The sequence below is a fragment of the Salmo salar genome, chromosome 17 (assembly GCF_965601325.2).
Source record: "Salmo salar chromosome 17, fSalSal1, whole genome shotgun sequence".
Taxonomy (NCBI): Eukaryota; Metazoa; Chordata; class Actinopteri; order Salmoniformes; family Salmonidae; genus Salmo; species Salmo salar.
The window spans coordinates 63,708,795-63,728,617 of NC_138307.1; the positions used below are offsets into that span (position 1 = coordinate 63,708,795).

The following is a 19,823-nucleotide window of genomic DNA, read 5'->3' on the forward strand; positions in this document are numbered from 1 at the left end:
GTAGCAGCAGCGTAAAAGAGGGGGGCAATGCAAATAGTCTGGGTAGCCGTTTGATTAGATGTTCAGGAGCCTTAAGGCTTGGGGGTAGAAGCCTGTTTAGAAGCCTCTTGGACCTAGACTTGGCGCTCCGGTACCGCTTGCCGTGCGGCAGCAGAGAGAACAGTCTATGACTAGGTTGGCTGGAGTCGTTGACAATTTTTTGTGCCTTCCTCTGACATCGCCTAGTATAGAGGAATAGCATTCTCACATTGGTGTTCCTTTTGTCTAGGTGTGAAAGGTCAGTGTGGAGTGCAATAGAGATTACATCATCTGTGGATCTGATGGGGCGATATGCAGATTGGAGTGCAGATTGGAGTGGGTCTAGGGTTTCTGGGATAATGGTATTGATGTGAGCCATGACCAGCCTGTCAAAGCACTTCATGGCTACAGACGTGAGTGCTACTGGTCGGTAGTCATTTAGGCAAGTTACCTTAGTGTTCATGGGCACAGGGCCTATGGTGGTCTGCTTGGAACATGTTGGTATTAAAGACTCAGACAGGGAGAGATTGAAAATGTCAGTGAAGACACTTGCCAGTTGGTCAGCGCATGCTCGGAGTACATGGCCTGGTAATCCGCCTGGCCCTGCAGCCTTGTGATTTTTGACCTGTTTAAAGGTCTTACTCACATTGGCTACAGAGAGCGTGATCACACAGTCGTCCGGAACAGCTGATGCTCTCATGCATGTTTCAGTGTTACTTGCCTCAAAGCGGGCATAGAAATAATTTAGCTTGTCTGGTACGCTCGTGTCACTGGGCAGCTTGCGGCTGTGCTTCCCTTTGTAGTCTGTAATAGTTTGCAAGCCCTGCCACATCCGTCGAGCGTCGGAGCCGGTGTAGTACGATTTGATCTTAGTCCTGTATTGACGCTTTGCCTGTTTGATGGTTCGTAGGAAGGCATAGTGGGATGTTTTATAAGCTTCCGGGTTAGAATCCTGTCTGTAATCCATGGCTTCTGGTTGGGGTATGTACGTACAGTCACCGTGGGGACAATGTCATCGATGCACTTATTGATGAAGCCAGTGACTGATGTGGTGCACTCCTCAATGCCATCGAAGGAATCCAGGAACCTATTCCAGTCTGTGCTAGCAAAACATTCCTGTAGCTTAGCATCTGCTTCATCTGACCACTTGTTTATTGACCGAGTCACTGGTGCTTCCTGCTTTAGTTTTAGCTTGTAAGCAGGAATCAGGAGGATAGAATTATGGTCAGATTTGCCAAATGGAGGACGAGGGAAAGCTTTGTATGCGTGTCTGTGTATGGAGTAAAGGTGGTCAAGAGTTTTTGTGGTCTTAGTGCGAGATCCAGCACCTGCAGTAGGTCCCAGCTGTAGCAGTACAGTCACTGTGCAGTCTGACTGAGGGAGGTTTTTGTACAGCTCTGTATCACTGTGTGAACACATGTTTACTATTGATGTAGTGGTAACTCTGACAGTAGTAATCTCCTGCATCTTCAGCCTGGACTCCACTGATGATCAGAGTGAAGTCACTCCCAGATCCACTACCACTGAATCTAGATGGAGTCCCAGACTGAAGGGTTTTAGCCGAGTATATTAGGAGTTTAGGAGCTCCTGCAGGTGTCTGTTGGTACCAGGCTAGAAGGTGCCCATTGCTGTTACTGTATACAGCACTGCTGGTCTTACAGCTGAGACTGACTGAGTGACCCACGGAAACATCTTTCACTGCAGGGGTCTGAGTCACAGTGACCTGGCCTCTGGACTCTGAAACAGAGATGTCATGTAGAATTAGCATTCAATTGTTCATTCATTTGTCCATACAGCATATTAACTTAAACTGTAATGAGGTTATATTATTGCAATTGTCGAGTTAGTTTTCTGTAAAATGCAATACCTTGGAGACAGATGGCAAATATCCAGAGGAAGATGGTGATGAAAGTCATGGTTGTTGTGGGTTCTGTTGTCATGAAGGACAGTTCTCAGTCATGAAGTGTTAAACTCACAGGGATATAAACACTCCCAGACCACTGAAGCATGTGCTGTCTATGCAAAGTGTCCTCTCTATGCAAACAGACTGTATTTATCCCCCAGGGAAACTTTGGTGAAGAGCTCTACTTCTTCTTCTTCTTCATCTTCTTCTTCTGGATTGGGTTGGCGGATTGCATCCAATTTAAAGGTGTATACACCGCCACCTACTGTACTAAATGTTGAGGCCAGTCACAGCCTATCTACATTAAATGATCTTCATTATTCCTGTTCGTAAAATGAAACCACCAACTAACCATACACCTATATACCCATTTTTCATAAAAATAAAATCACCTCCCCATTAACTCTTCTGCAGAAAAATCTCGTACACCCAGGTACTTCTCTTCAGCTACCACCTACACATTAAAACCCACTACTCCAGTCGACTACTTTGAACCTATCTGCTCCTGCACCATGCCAACGGCCTGGGAGGACGGGACACCACCCCTCAACACAACCTGTAACTCTGCTGAAGTCAAATCTTGTATACCCAAATAGTTCTCAGCAGCTGCCACCACAAAATCTATTCTCTGTGTTTTACCTACCGTTTCTGTGGAACAGTTGATAACCATTGCTATGAACGCTAAGACAACCTTACTCGTTGGCCTATCCCTCTGTACTGGCACAAATCTACTACTCACTGGGATCCTCTCAGGATCCCTCACCCTTGACCCATCCTCCTCCACTTCATTCACTGCCTCAGAATATGACACCCTCTGCACTACTCTGGCCACTTCAACCTGCTTCTCTCGCACCGGACACTTCCAATCAACAGCAACATGAGCATCCCTACAGTTGACACATACAACTTTATCCACTGAAACTACAAAATCCTCGATCCCATGCCCTCCTGCACACTTCCCACATCTTGGAATTTCCCTCCTACACACTCCTGCAACATGACCGTAAACATTGCACCTGTAAGGGGTGCGTAACTGGTGGCAGGGAAGTCAGATGCAGAAGAGCAGAACTAGGTAAAAGCCGGAGCAGTTTAATAGTAAACCCAACGGCATAAGCAATACAAAATATGGGCACAATAACTCGACGCGCACCAGTCAAACATATTACATTTACATTTACGTAATTTAGCAGACGCTTAACAGTACCACACAAAGACATGGGGGGAACAGAGGGTTAAATACACAACACGTAATGAGGGAAATGAAAACCAGGTGTGTGGGAAAACAAGACAAAACAAATGGAAAATTAAAAATGGATCGGCAATGGCTAGAAGACTGGCGACGTCGACAGCCGAACACCGCCCGAACAAGGAGAGGCACCGACTTTGGAAGAAGTCGTGACAGCACCTGAAACAGTGCAGTGGATTCTGCTCAAAATCTCTAAAAGGATAACTAATATAGACTCAAAAGGACTGACAATGACTCCTCTGTTTCACCACTCTCCCCACCGGGTCTGCGTCGTACCAAACGGCAGGTGTCATAAACACCAGGAATTTTGAACTTCAATTTCTCCATCTCCACACTTAATGCTATCCCAGAAATCCCCTCTTTCAATGGTGCCATGTGTCATGTAAAAATCTTCTAAGCGTGAAATAGTTCCCAGTTGTTCTGATTGTTCTGACTGTGCTCTGATTGTGACATCATGCTGTAAAATCTCTCCCAGTGTGAAAATGTTCCCAGTACAATAATTCCAAGCATATCTCTCTTTGTGGATGGCTGAGCTCCTACGGATGTTTCGGTGGCGTGTGGGTTACCACATTCACCATAATAATGGTGGGATTGGTATGATGATTTCCACCTTTTAATGGGGTGATAGTAGTCTAATAGGGTGTTCTCTCACACCCTCCCTTGACCTTGAAAAACTGTTCTCTGGGCACGCGCATTTGCTTCACACATCTGCCAATCAATGGTGGCCAGGAGTATTGATTCTGACCAATCAGAAGCTTTTTGAGGCTTGAGGTCAGCATATAAATAACTGGATTCGCATCAAAATTCTTTAGATTGACAGGCGATTGCAAAGACTTGGGAGCTACGTTTTTGATTGACAGTGCATATATTTGTTAGTTAGTTAGCTATACAAACAAGTTAAAACTGCACACCTCTGAGAACAAGCCATCTCGACCAGTTCACAGCTAATTATGCTAGTTAGGTAGCTAAATCAAGGGTGAGGTGGCGTGAGAGAAACATCTGCAGGAGCTCAGCCATCTACACAGATGCACGTGCAATTATTGACGGCTAACATTTTCACACTGTGAAAAGTTTTACAACATAATGTCACAATCACAACACAATCAGAACGATTGGGAACTATTTCACATAACACCCTGTTGCTAAGAGCAAAGCAAGAAACAGATCTTGACCCAAGTTGCGTGACACAGAGCGCCCGTTCCTCTAATCAGAAAAAACACAAGCAAATATCACAAGTCCACTACAGGTTAACCTCAACTGACTAAATTACACCCAACTCCTTCCCCACCCACCCTGAAACCACAAATGGATCCGCCAAAAGGCAAGGGTCCATCTTCTCAAAAAATGTCATTCCTATTGGTCCAGATTGTTCTTCATCATGTCTGATGCCATTCTTCCTCAACACACATCTTCCCACTACACTCAGCTCTTTTCCTTCCTCCTAGCTGTCCACAATCACATCTATCTGTTCACCACACTCTTGCCGGGCCTTCATCAGTTACACTGCTTACAGAGCACGCACTGATGGTGTTTCTCCAAAACCCAACTTCTGTTCCTCAGCCCATTTTACAAGTCTGGCTATCTCTGACTGCTCCATGCTTCCTTCACCTTCTCACAACCTTTGTTCATTGGCGAGATCTGTGTGAGCAACAGCATTTTAAAGGTTGAGGCTGATTGTCCAGCCAATCAGGGTCTAAATTGGTTAACAAGCTTCAGCTGGGTTCAATTAAAAAATGGGAAGGTGCTGAAAGGATCTAGCCAGGTATCTCTCTGTACTTTGCTCTGTTCATCTTCCCTCAATTCTGACTAGTCTTCCAGTTCCTGCCACTGAAAACCATCCCCACAACATGATGTTGCCACCACTATGCTTTGCCATACGGATGGTGCCAGGTTTCCTCCAGATTTGACGCTTGGCATTCAGGCGAAAGAGTTCAATCTTGGTTTCATCAGACCAGAGAATCTTGTTTCTCATGGTCTGAGAGTCCTTTAGGTGCCTTTTGGCAAACTCCAAGCAGGCTGTCATGTGCCTTTCACTGAGGAGTGACTTCCGTCTGGCCACTCTACAATAAATGCCTAATTGGCGGAGTGCTGCAGAGATGGTTGTCCTTCTGGAAGGTTCTCCCATCTCCACAGAGGAACTCTGGAGCTCTGTCAGAGTGACCATCGGGTTCTTGATCACCTCCCTGACCAAGGCCCTTCTCCCCCCTATTGCTCGGTTTGGCAAAGCGGCCAGCTCTAGGAAGAGTTTTGGTGGTTCCAAACTTCTCCCATTTAATGGATGGAGGCCATTGTGTTCTTGGGGACCATTAATGCAGCAGAAACTTTTTGGTACCCTTACCCAGATCTCTGCCTGTCTTGGACCTCTACGCACAATTCCTTCCACCTCGTGGCTTGGTTTTTGCTTTGACATGCACTGTCAATGGTGGGACCTTATATAGACAGGTGTGTGCCTTTCCAAATCAATTGAATTTATCACAGGTGGACTCCAATCAAGTTGTAGAAAAATCTCAAGGATGATCAACGGGAACAGGATGCACCTGAGCTCAATTTCGAGTCTCATAGCAAAGGGTCTGAATACTTGTGTAAATAAAGTATTTCTGTTTTTTATTTTTTATAAATTTAAAATCCTGTTTTCACTTTGTCATTATGGGTATTGATGAGAACAAATATATATTCATTCAATTTTAGAATGACGTTGTGACGTAACAAAATGTGGAAAAAGGAAAGGGATCATGTCTCATTCACAGATCTAAAAGTCAGTAACCTGCTCATCAAAATAGTTAATATAATGCTAGATGATCACATCAATATTTGGTTATGAGGTACATATGGAGATTTGATTTAGGGGGCTGATGCTGATGTAACATCACCTCACTTGAATATGGACTGGTATTGTATGTGTTACATAGCATCAAATAAAGTTTATATGTGCACTTTCAGGCTTTGACAAATATAATGAGTCACAACCATGACATGATGGTGGTGATTCTGATGATGATGATGGAGAACATGTGATCAGATTGATGCTTCCTAAACATATTCAAAGTTAACCTCCTCACTGATCAGTGTTCCATGTCACTGTCTCTTCCCCCTCAGCACCTGCAGTAGGTCCCAGCTGTAGCAGTACAGTCACTGTGCAGTCTGACTGAGGGAGGTTTTTGTACGGCTTTGTATCACTGTGTGAATACTCCACTACTGTGTAAACTCTGACAGTAGTAATCTCCTGCATCTTCAGCCTGGACTCCATTGATGGTCAGAGTGAAGTCACTCCCATATCCACTAGTGGGCTACACTACACTAGTTAATTTAGCAGACAAGATTTGCTTAGAATTCCGTGGTTTTATTTTACATGATTTTATAGTATTGTCGTAACTGTCGGAAGGAGCAGACCAAGGCGCAGCGTGTTGAGTGCTCATCTTCTTTTTATTAAAGTAAAGTGAACACTTAAACAAAAATTAACAAAATGACACACAACAGTTCCTTAAGGTAACATTGACTATACGAAAAACAACTACCCACAACCTCAAAGGAAAAACAGGCTGCCTAAGTATGGCTTCCAATCAGAGACAACGAAAGACACCTGCCTCTGATTGGAAACCATACTCGGCCACACATAGAACATGAACATAGAAAATGAAAACTAGAACAAATCCCCATAAAACAAACCAACCCCGTAACACACAAAAACAACACCCCCTGCCACGCCCTCACCATACTACAATGACAAATGGCCCCTTTTACTGGTCAGGACGTGACAAGTATGAAGTATACAAATTAATATAGCTGAATAAAATAGAAAGGATATTTTTCCAAGGTTCTCCTATATGCTTAATTTAGAGTTATTCATTTAACTTTAGTTGTGATTCAAACGTTGGGCTGTATGTTTTGATTTTGAATACATTCCAAGGCTGCATGATGCAACTCTAATGATGATTTGAAAAAAGTTGCATGAAAGGCATGAGGTCTGCTTTGTTTTTTTAGTGCTGGCTATACACACTTCATCAGTCTCTCATACACAATTTGACAAGCACTTGATAATGCCTAGAATTCTCCAGCGGCATCCCCTTTGTGTGGCCGTAATACCCCCTTTAAAAATCCATGTCTTTTGCAGCCAGTGGCCGTTGTGCGTTTGGGCTGAATATAATAATTATAATTCCCTTCTCCCAGCTGCATGCTCCGAATCACCTCTCACTCTCATGGCTCTCCATCACATGGTCGGGTCTTTCTCACAGGCTATAAGTGAAGAAAGACACATCAGAACGTAACTGTGCGTGTCATCATCCAATTCCGAGGCGCATATCGAAGATATTAGAAGAACTGTCCACATTTACTTTCTTTTCGTCAGCTAACAAGATGAGTAAGCCTAACGAACAGCAAAAGTACTAGCCTATGTCAATCTACTATCCCCCATAGTACAAAAGTTGACCTATTCGGTGCGAGAAATAAATATTCCAAAAATAGTCTTGCAGAGTTGTGGGATGTGATAGATCTCAAATTAATACAACCACTAGCATCAATTATATTTAAGCAATGAGGCTGACACAACAAATCAGAACATTTAGCTTGAAACACTGATCAACTATTTGGCTATTTCTTCACATTATAAGCGCAGCAATGCGCACACAGCAGTAGGCTATAAGCGCACATGTTCCATTAGCAATGTGATTATGCATGTAATGCTTTTATTATAAAGGTGTATTTTTATGGTGAAAATGATCTTCCCCAATCTTGAATCTCACTCGCTGCGTGTGTATGCCAGTTAGGCTCTTCACCCGGTATAAAGCAGATTAATGTGCTTAATTTAAAAAAGTTATTTGGCCACTTTAGTTGTGATACAAACCTTATCAAAACATATCAGCCTATGGGCTAGGCTACATGAGGTGTGCGACTATGATTTGAAAAAGTTGCAAAACAAAAGGCATGCGCTGTTTCTTGCCTTAAGCTGAACATCATTCACAAGTGATAATATATATTTCACAAGCGATAGGCTAAAATCGTCACCCATCACACTTGTCAGCCATTTTGTCTTTACATATACTAAATTCAAAAGGCCCTCGCACATCTGAGCAATCTTGCTGCAGGTGCATGGCAACAGTTGAAACAGGATGAAGGAAAAAAGGAAACTGCACACTGCTCTTGATAGTATCACTGATATTTAATAAGCTTACGTATCGGCCTAACGGCCTTCGTCAGAGCTTTAGCTTTAGCTCTGATGAAGGCCGTTAGGCCGATACGTAAGCTTATTAAATATCAGTGATACTATCAAGAGCAGTGTGCGGTTTCCTTTTTTCCTTCATCTTTACATATACTAAATAATATATGTGTGAAATTTGTTTTGATTTAGAATGGACCATTATCATGCACCTGTCTCGAAACAGGGGCAGGGGACAAAAATACATCTCATCTATGCAATTAAATAGCGAATGGAGGACGCATTTCCCATGGTTCATTTTCATGCCAGCCAGGTAGGCTATACTCCTATTGTAAAGAGATGTAATGTGCCTATAGAAAGCTGATGGGATCCTCCTCTTTTTAATAGAGGCCATCACTCTGTTTTCTCACGCAATTGCATTAGTCTATAGAAATGGTGCTGAAACATGAGCTCATGGGCTCTCATGATGTGTTTGATTACATTTTTGATTACATTTGCATTGATATCAGAGTGATTAGAGGGACAATAGAGTGCTGAGTACCAGTCAGTTATTACGTTTGGTAGGCTACTAATGACCATCAGCAGCGTCAGAGCTTGGAGAATCCTAATTTTCTGAGACTAAACGGTCACGTTGAATTTGACTGCCGTAATTACAGCCGTTAATACTGTCACCGTAACAGCCCTAGATGCACACTGCCTGCCTTCCAGGACACCTACAACACCAGGAGTCGCAGGAAGACCCCAAAAAATCATCAGGGACGTCAGCCACGCAAGCTACAGCCTGCTCACCCTGATTCCATCACTCAGACATGGGCAGTACAGGAGCATCATGGCTAGAACTAAAAGACTGGCAAACAGATTCTACCCCCAGACCATCAGGCTGCTGAAACATAACAATGAATGAAAGTTAAAACATTGCAAAGTGCATAAGAGAGTTTAACTGAGATCAGTAAGAGTGCTTTTAGCTTTGCTGCCCATCATCTTGGAACACTTTGAAAAAGGACAAAAAAAAGATAATTTAACGATAATTTAATTGAGGATTTTAAATCCCAGATTGGAGGGCTGCTGATCACTTTCTGCACATGTTTTTAAATGGGTATTATAGGGTACAAGGGGGTCACTTTTCTTGTGTTGGGAACATTATATAAAATACCGTTTTGTGATCTCAGAGAGTATTGTCCATGACTCTGTAGGGTGAGTAAAGTCATTAAATATATTGTCAGCTGCCCTAAGATGTCCTCATAGATTAATGTACCAGTGAGTCTGTGACCTCAGTACTCCAAGTCGCTCTGGATAAGAGTGTCTGCTAAATGACTGAAATGTAAAAATTAAAAATGTACAGTCATTTATGTTCATAACCGACTTCATGATCTAACATGGTCGACGTGATTAAAACTCATTTATGTTAAAATTCTGCTATTCTGATCAGATTCATTCCTAAACAATACCTCTACAACATGTATAACTGACACTGTATGACTAGTAACTGTAGTTATTTTACCACTTTATACTTGTTTGGTTTATACATCTGCTGTATCATATTACTTTAGTGTTTTCTCCACTTCTTTTAAACAATCTAACTTTTACATTCATGTTTAGAGGGCACTTCCAATTCACTTTATTTTGTTGTGTCCTTTGCTGAAGATAATCTCTTAGTGTAGCTGTACTTGATGTAGTTACTTAGTTGATGTGTTCTGTTTGTTCCAGGTAACAGTGTCCCCACCCTCACTGTCCTGCCCCCCTCTAGTGAGGAGCTGTCCAGTACAGCAACAGCCACACTGATGTGTCTGGCCAACAAGGGCTTCCCCTCAGACTGGACCATGAGCTGGAAAGTGGACGGGACCAGTAAGAACCAGGAGACCAGTCCCGGGGTCCTGGAGAAGGACGGCCTGTACAGCTGGAGCAGCACCCTGACTATCACTGCCCAGGAGTGGACCAAGGCAGGAGAGGTGACCTGTGAAGCCCAGCAGAAATCCCAGACTCCAGTCACCAAGACCCTGAGGAGGGCTGACTGTTCTGGGTAGGACCCCTCAGTCACACACCCCTGTGGAGAGAGGCTGCTGGTTCCTCTGCTTTCACTCTGTTCTGAGATCAGATGTTCTCTGTCTGATTGATCACTGACATGTAGACAAACAGAGGGCTTTGCTTGAGTTCATGTGTCAATCATCTCTGTAGACTGAGGTTGAATCAGTGTTATATTTTATGTGTTCTGCTTTATTACTATTAGATACTGTAGGAATGTTTCCTTTGATGCTTTGATGAATAGATGAAAATAAAGATTTCCCTTTGGAACACATATTTTTCTTGTCTCTTTCAATAATATTACTTTAGTCTTCAATGTTGAATGATACAGAAATATATTCATGAACCCTGATTCACAGTTTCTTTGAAAACTATCAGACCTAAATGTCATTGCTTAGTTATTTATGTTCTCACTTGAAACCACATCGTCATGAAACGGTAGTTCATATTAACACAAGATACTACAATGTTAATTAACAGATTAACAGGAGAGGTCTAGATACTACAATGTTAACAGATTAACAGGAGAGGTCTAGATACTACAATGCTAACAGATTAACAGGAGAGGTCTAGATACTATAATGTTAACAGATTAACAGGAGAGGTCTAGATACTACAATGTTAACAGATTAACAGGAGAGGTCTAGATACTACAATGTTAACAGATTAACAGGAGAGGTCTATATACTACAATGTTAACAGATTAACAGGAGAGGTCTAGATACTACAATGCTAACAGATTAACAGGAGAGGTCTAAATACTATAATGTTAACAGATTAACAGGAGAGGTCTAGATACTACAATGTTAACAGATTAACATGAGAGGTCTAGATACTACAATGTTAACAGATTAACAGGAGAGGTCTAGATACTACAATGTTAACAGATTAACATGAGAGGTCTAGATACTACAATGTTAACAGATTAACAGGAGAGGTCTAGATACTACAATGTTAACAGATTAACAGGAGAGGTCTAGATACTACAATGAGTAAAATGGTATTATAGGGCACTAGGGGGTACCCCCCTCCCAAGAACAATGTCTAATTGCTGCCCTTTATTTTTTTGAGCAGTGTATATTAAACTTTTTCAAAATGTCAAAAAATTTGATCAATTTACCACAAAATTGTTTTGTTGAAATATCTCCAAAGGTCGTGATGACACAGAGGACATTTTTTGTTGTTGAGAAACAGCAGTGGCAGCCAGGGAAAGTGTTGGAAAAATAATTTGGTGACATCATGTGGGCTTAATGTGAATTACCCCAGTGGGCTAGTTACCCCCTAGTACCCTACTTTATGTAGATAGTGTATGTAGTGTAGATAGATAGTGTATGTAGTGTAGATAGATAGTGTATGTAGTGTAGATAGATAGATAGTGTAGATAGTGTAGGTAGTGTAGATAGATAGTGTATGTAGTGTAGATAGATAGATAGTGTAGATAGTGTAGGTAGTGTAGATAGATAGTGTAGATAGTGTAGATAGATAGTGTAGATAGAGAGTGTATGTAGTGTAGATTGTGTAGATAGAGAGTGTAGATAGCGTAGATAGTGTAGATAGTGTATGTAGAGTAGATAGATAGTGTAGATAGTGTATATAGTGTAGATAGTGTATGTAGAGTAGATTGATTGATAGTGTAGATCGTGTAGATAGTGTAGATATGTAGTGTAGATAGTGTAGATAGATAGTGTAGATAGTATAGATATATAGTGTAAATAGTGTAGATAGACAATGTATGTAGTGTAGATGTCACTTGTGCCTATGGCTCTACTTGGTCCTTTTCCCTTTCCCTCATGTGTGCTTGATTTAGAATGTATTGATAGAATGTATTTATTTAGAATGTATTTGTTTAGAATTTAGAAGTGCTTTAATTTTTCATATTTACTTATTTGATTTACTTCCTTTGAATTGGTTAATGCCTTTTGAGTGCTCTTCTCGTTGAGTGAATGAGGGAATGAGTGTGTTAGTTAGGGACCTGATCCATGCCCTGCACAAAGGCAGCTCTCAGACAATGTTCAGGACATTCAAGCCAGCAACGGGAAAGGACTGGTGCCACAGGCTGCGCTCACCAACACAACTACCACTGCTGCGTCTGGGGAGAGGAGACCGGATGAGTGTGACCCTGCTCGATAAGAGCCGGACTGAACGACGTGTGAGTGCGTAACAATGGTTTCCAGTATGATGACATCACTGATGAAGCTTTCTCTGCCCTCCAGACGTGGCCTGCTACAAGACAGCTGAGGCCACGACTACCGCATCGGAATCCCATGATGCCATCCTCAAAGCTACGAACGCTCCATGACAAACAACTATGGACTCTAGTGTGTAGGCCTATGTGGTGGCCGGGCCTGTCCTTGTGTTTTGTACTGTGTTGCTTTTATCCTGTAAACCACTTTTTAATACTGAGAAAATATATTAAAGAGCTGTTAAAACTGTCTGCCTCCTGCTTGTGTCTGTGGTTTTGGGATTCAAAGAACTTTGGTTTTTTGACATACACGTGTCTCATGTGTGTGTCATTCACAGATCTAACAGTCAGTAACCTGCTCATTAAAATAGTTAATATAATGCTAGATGATCATATCATTTGGTTGTGAAGTGCATATGGGAACTTGTTATACGGGGCTGAAATTAAGAAATGTTTACGTAATATCACCCATTTTTGGACTTTTTATGGACTACTGGTATTGTGGACTCATGACTGTTATTTTCAAATCTCCAGATAACTTTTAAATTAACTTTTAGCTCATGACAAATATAACCAGTAAGGACCACAAAGATTATATTATTTTGAACAAAAATGTAAGTTCAACATGCATCAATTTGAAAGATTTTACTGAGTTACAGTTCATTCATATAAGGAAATCAGTCAAATTCAAATGAATTTATTAGGCCCTAATCTATGGATTTCACATGACTGGGCAGTGGTGCAGCCATGGGTGGGTTTGGTAGGGCATAGGCCCACCCACTGGGGAGCCAGGGCCAGCCAATCAGAATGAGCTTTCCTGCACAAAACGGGCTTTATTACAGACAGAAATACTCTTCAGTTTCATCAGTTGTCCGGGTGGCTGATGTCAGACCATCCTGCAGGTGAAGAGGCCGGATGTGGAGGACCTGGGCTGGCATTGGAGGTGGCTTATGGTAGAGAAATTAACAGTAAAACATCTGGCAACAACTCTGGTGGACATTACTCTAGTCAGCATGCCAATTGCACACTCCCTCAAAATTTGTCTGACAAAACTGCACATTTTAGAGTGGCCTTTTATTGTCCCCAACACAAGGTGCATCTATGTAATTAGTGTGCTATTTAATCAGCTTCTTGATATGCCACACCTGTCACATGGATGGATAATCTTGGCAAAAGATACATGCTCACTAACAGGGATGTAACTGATTTGTGCACAACATTTGTGACAAATAAGCTTTTTGAGCGTATGGAACATTTCTGGGATCTTTTATTTCAGCTCATGAGACATGGGACCAACACTTCACATGTTGCATTGATATTTTTGTTAGTTCTATGGTACCAACCATGATGATTATGAAGATGATGATGATGATGGTCATGTGATCTGAACGATTGCTTCTAACCATATTGTCACTGTCACATCTGCTTCCGCTCTTCCCCCCCTGGCGCTTGAGGGCTCCAGGCTGCCCTTCATCGCGCACTCCTGCCATCTATTACGCACACCTGCATTCCCTTGTCACGCGCATCAACGTTATTGACTCACCTGGACTCACTTATCACCTGTTTATTTCCTCCCTTTTATTTGTCAGTTCGCCAGCTCTGTTCCCCGCTGCTGCATTGATTGTTTTTTGTCTTCAGTATTAGTTTGCTGACGCTGTTCCTATCTCGTTCCATGTTCGTTATTTATTAAACATTCTACTCCCCGTACCTGCTTCGTCACTCCAGCGTCATCACATGTGACAGTCACGTCATAGTTGACCTCATCTAGTGACCAGTGTTCCATTTCACTGTCCCCCCCTCAGCACCTGCAGCAGGTCCCAGCTGTAGCAGTACAGTCACTGTGCAGTCTGACTGAGGGAGGTTTTTGTACGGCTCTGTATCACTGTGTGAACACATTACCAGTGTGGAAACTCTGACAGTAGTAATCTGCTGCATCTTCAGCCTGGACTCTACTGATGGTCAGAGTGAAGTCACTCCCAGATCCACTACCACTGAATCTAGATGGAGTCCCAGAGAAGAGGGTGCTACTGTAGTAGACCAGTAGTTTAGGAGTACCTCCAGGTTTCTGTTGATACCAGGCTAAACATGGTTTACCTGAACTCCAACAGTTAGTTTGCACATCAATGCTGGCTTTACAGTTCATAGAGACTGTCTGTCCTGGGAGAACAGTTTTCACTGCAGGTATCTGAGTCACAGTGATCTGTTCTCTAGATTCTGAAACAGAGGGAAAACAGATAATTGTACAAGGAATTAATATAACAATCATAAAAAAAATCCAGTTCACTCAAATTGTTTCCTTTTCATTATTCAAACATAAAACTCCTATATATTTTGTACCTTTGATGTAGAAAGCAAGTGTCCAGATGAAGATGGTGATAAAAGTCATGGTTGTTGTGGGTTCTGTTGTCATGAAGGACAGCTCTCAGTCATGAAGTGTTAAACTCACAGGGATATAAATGCTCTCAGAGCAGCAGAGCAGATGCATTATGCAAATTAATATTTCAAATCTATTTCAGTTTCCAAGTATGCTTCAATGATTAGAGTATTGTATCCTTCATGTCACAGCTTTTATAACATCAAATAGCAACTGTTTACTCAGATCACTAATGTATGGTACCTTTTATGTCACACCACCATTATATTATTATTCTGATGATCAGATATAATGAACTGTCTGTTCACTCATGCTTGGTCTCTCATGCAAGTTCCTCTAATCAGTTAGTGAACACTTCTCTAAAGTAAAGCTGGTAGGATTCCTCTGGTAGTGTTGTCTGTCCTCTGTGACTTTACCACCACTGTTAAATCTGAGATCAACATATTTAATAAAGGAATATACAACATGGATCACTATCACTACTGCTGCTGCTGTTGTCTTTCATATGGACAATATGGAGGAATACTAGCAACACTGATCTAATGCTGGACTGTACCTACAGACTAGGAGAACACCTGATACACAGAAGAAGGAAAAAATACTCATATCTGGATTTAAGATACAATTCATATTTGTATTATCTAGAAACAGCTAATATGAAGTGTTTGTTCTACCTGGAAGATGTTAAAGTGTATTTGTGTTGATTCTGATTCTGTATGAGTGATCTTCACTGTAACAGCTGCAGCAACACAACACAGAGAGGTTTTTGTAGCAGCAGTACTATGGATTGTATCACTGTGGTGGACTTTTGGTAGCGGCACCAGACTTGATGTTGGAAGTAAGTAAACAACAAAATGTACTGTTTTATTCACCTTTGATGTCCTGTTTCAATTTCACTGTACATTTTGCCTTGATATTGAGGATTTTTCAAATTAACTTTTTTAGATGATTTTAAAAAAATACACAAGGCCTACACATACTATGGCCAATTTGAATATAAATGTTATTACGTCTTATCAAATTTGACCTGCCTTTAAACTATGAAAGTGATTAGCCTACATTTTAGATTAGTTGTATGAATAAACATACTGCACCTAGTAGGAAATGTATAAGAAAAAGTCAGTTTTGGTCAATGTTAAGGAAATCAAAATCAAAAACACTTTATTTCTAATTGAGTAGATTAAAACATTTCTGAAAAGTATTCATACTATAGCAGAGTTAATTATTTGAACCACAGTCTAAAGAAATTAAGCTTGCCAAACATGCAGGAGGATTTTGTACGAGCAGTAATAGGGATTGTATCACTGTGGTACACTTTTGGTAGCGGCACCAGACTTGATGTTGGAAGTAAGTAACAAGCTCTTTGATATTTCTTTCAGACAATCTTTGGGGGTATTTTACTTTCTGAAACGCTGTCTCTATGAAAATATTGCGATTTTTACATATTTTACTTTCTAAAATTTTTTAAAATTCTATGACTTTTGACTAAGCCTTCTTTCAAATGAAATGTTATTTAACCAACATGTTCAAATGTAGGTGTTCATTTAAATGTGTGGTTTGATGGATTGCAGAGGATAGTTCTAGTATGACAACTATTTAATATTATGGAATGTAGTTGTTGCATTGCGTATTACTGTTTTTTTTTAAATATTTAACTCAAATATTTTTGGTTAAATATAGCTTTTGAGTGAGCCTTCTTTCAAATAAATATTTATTGAATCAAAATTATAAATTGTAGGTTTATTTGTATAATTACAGAATATCACTCCTAATTCTGGTATAATAACTAATAGTATTGTATATAGTATTAATCATTGCTGCATTGTGTTCATGGTAAACTTCACTGTTAGTGTGAACACAAAGGGTCTCAGTTATGGTTGTAACTGACTTCATAATCTAACATGGATGATATGTGATGAAAATACTATAAATATGACTAGGATATTCTGATCAGATCCATTCCCAAACAATATCTGTTTAACGTGTATAACTGATACCGTATGATTAGTAACTCTAGTTAACAATTTTATACTTGTTTGGTTCATAAATCTGCTTTGTATCATGTTACTTTAGTGTTTTCTCCACATCTTCCAAACAATCTAACTTTAACATTCATATGTAGAGGTCATTTCCAATTCACTTTATTTTGTTGTGTCCTTTGCTGAAGATAATCTCTTACTGTTGCTGTACTTCTTGTAATTACTTAGTTGATGTGTTCTGTTTGTTCCAGGTAACAGTGTCCCCACCCTCACCGTCCTGCCCCCCTCTAGTGAGGAACTGTCCAGTACAACAACAGCCACACTGACGTGTCTGGCCAACAAGGGCTTCCCCTCAGACTGGACCATGAGCTGGAAAGTGGACGGGACCAGCAAGAACCAGGAGACCAGTCCTGGGGTCCTGGAGAAGGACGGCCTGTACAGCTGGAGCAGCACCTTGACTCTCACTGCCCAGGAGTGGACCAAGGCAGGAGAGGTGACCTGTGAAGCCCAGCAGAAATCCCAGACTCCAGTCACCAAGACCCTGAGGAAGGCTGACTGTTCTGGGTAGCACCCCTCAGTCACACACCCCTGTGGAGAGAGGCTGCTGGTTCCTCTGCTTTGACTCTGTTCTGAGATCAGATGTTCTGTCTGATTGATCACTGACATGTAGACAAACAGAGGGCTTTGCTTGAGTTCATGTGTCAATCCTCTCTGTAGACTGAGGTTGAATCAGTGTTAGATTTGATGTGTTCTGTTTTATTACTATTAGATACTGAAGGAATATTTGCTTTGATGCTTTGATGAATAGATGAAAATAAAGATTTCCCTTTGGAACAAATATTTTTGATGTCTCTTTTAATAATTAGACTGTAGTCATAAATGTTGTTGAATGGTATAGACATATATTAATAAAGCCCGATTCACAGTTTCTTTGAAAACTATCAGACCAAAATGTTATTGCTTAGTTATTTATGTTCTCACTTGAAACCACATCATCTTCAACCAGCAAATCCAATCAAATCAAATCAAATGTTACTAGTCACATGACCTGAATGCAACGTAGACCTTACAGAGAAATGCTTACATACGAGACCCTAACCAACAATGCAGTTTCAAAATACATATATGAAGAAGAGATAAAAGTAACAAATAATTAAAGAGCAGCAGTAAAATAACAGTAGAGAGACTCTATACAGGGGGGTACCGATACAGAGTCAATGTGCGGGGCCACCAGTTAGTTGAGGTAGTACAAACATGTAGGTAGAGTTATTAAAGTGACTATGCATAGATGACAACAGAGAGTAGCAGCGGTGTAAAGAGGGGGAGGGGGGGCAATGCAAATCGTCTGGGTAGCCATTTGACTAGATATTCAGGAATCTCATGGCTTGGGGGTAGAAGCTGTTTAGAAGCCTCTTGGACCTAGACATGGCACTCCGGTACTGCTTGCCGTGCGGTAGCAGAGGAACAGTCTATGACTAGGGTGGCTGGAGTCTTTGCCAATTTTTAGGGCCTTCCTCTGACACCGTGGTCCTGGATGGCAGGAAGCTTGGCCCCAGTGATGTACTGGGCCGTTCGCACTACCCTCTGTACTACCTTGTGGTCGGAGGCCGAGCACTTGCCATACCAAGAAGTGACGCAACCAGTCAGGATGCACTCGATGTTGGAGCTGTAGAACCTTTTGAGGATCTGAGGACCCATGCAAAATCTTTTCAGTCTCCTGAAAGGGAATAGGTTTTGTCGTGCCCTCTTCACCACTGTCTTGGTGTGCTTGGACCATGTTAGTTTGTTGGGGATGTGGACACCAAGGAACTTGAATCTCTCAACCTGCTCCACTGCAGCCCCGTCGATGAGAATGGGGGCGTGCTCGGTCCTCTTTTTCATATAGTCCACAACACTCTCCTTAGTCTTGATCACATTGAGGGAGAGGTTGTTGTCCTGGCACCACATGGCCAGGTCTCTGACCTCCTCCCTATAGGCTGTCTCGTCGTTGTTGGTGATCAGGCCTACCACTGTTGTGTCGTCGGCAAACTTAATTTATGGTGTTGGAGTCATGCTCGGCCATGCAGTCATGGGTGATCAGGGAGTACAGGAGGGGACTTAGCACCCCTGAGGGGCCCCCGTGTTGAGGATCAGCGTGGCAGATGTGTTGTTACCTACCCTTACCACCTGGGGGCTGTCCGTCAGGAAGTCCAGGATTCAGTTGCAGAGGGAGGTGTTTAGTCCCAGGGTCCTTAGCTTAGTGATGAGCTCTGAGGGCACTATGGTGTTGAAAGCTTAGCTGTAGTCAATGAATAGCATTCTCACATAGGTGTTCCTTTTGTCCAGGTGGGAAAGGGCAGTGTGGAGTGCACTGGAGATTGCATCATCTGTGGATCTGTTGGGGTGTAATGCAAATTGGAGAGGGTCTAGAGTTGCTGGGATGATGGTGTAGATGTGAGCCATGACCAGCCTTTCAAAGCACTTCATGTCTACAGACGTGAGTGCTACGGGTCGGTAGTCATTTAGGCAGGTTACCTTAGTGTTCTTGGGCACAGGCGCTATGGTGGTCTGCTTGAAATGTGTCGATATTACAGACTCGGACAGGGAGAGATTGAAAATGCCAGTGAAGACACTTACCAGTTGGTCAGGGCATGCTCGCAGTACACATTCTGGTAATCTGTCTGGCCCTGCAGCCTTGTGAATGTTGACCTATTTAAAGGTCTTATTTACATCAGCTGTGGAGAGCGTGATCACACAGTCTTCCGTGACAGTTGGTGCTCTCATGCATGTTTCATTGTTATTTGCCTCAAAGAGAGCATAGAAGTAGTTTAGCTCGTCTGGTCCTGCCACATCCGACTAGCGTCAGAGCTGGTGTAGTACGATTCGATCTTAGTCCTGTATTGATGCTTTGCCTGTTTGATGGTTCGTCGGAAAACCTATTTTCCTGATTTCTTATAAGCTTCCAGGT

The 19,823-nt window shown here is 41.8% G+C and overlaps 1 long non-coding RNA gene, 1 pseudogene and 2 gene segments (V, D, J or C); 2 read left to right on the plus strand and 2 right to left on the minus strand.

Moving 5' to 3' along the window:
• Positions 1-1,264: 1,264 nt before the first annotated feature.
• Positions 1,265-14,924, minus strand: LOC106576381 (Ig kappa chain V region 3547-like). The segment is given in 3 exon segments: positions 1,265-1,492; positions 14,466-14,737; positions 14,861-14,924. Coding segments are annotated over 3 exon segments (393 nt in total).
• On the plus strand, positions 10,000-10,577 carry LOC145861412 (Ig kappa-b4 chain C region pseudogene; annotated as a pseudogene).
• LOC145861414 (uncharacterized) lies at positions 13,154-14,400 on the minus strand. Its single transcript, XR_014381200.1, has 2 exons — positions 14,067-14,400; positions 13,154-13,470 (listed from the first exon to the last, which is right to left on the minus strand). It is a non-coding gene; the product is annotated as an uncharacterized LOC145861414 (long non-coding RNA).
• A 1,130-nt stretch (positions 14,925-16,054) lies between the features above and the next one.
• Positions 16,055-17,714, plus strand: LOC106576384 (Ig kappa-b4 chain C region-like). The segment is given in 2 exon segments: positions 16,055-16,244; positions 17,128-17,714. Coding segments are annotated over 2 exon segments (402 nt in total).
• Positions 17,715-19,823: the final 2,109 nt, after the last annotated feature.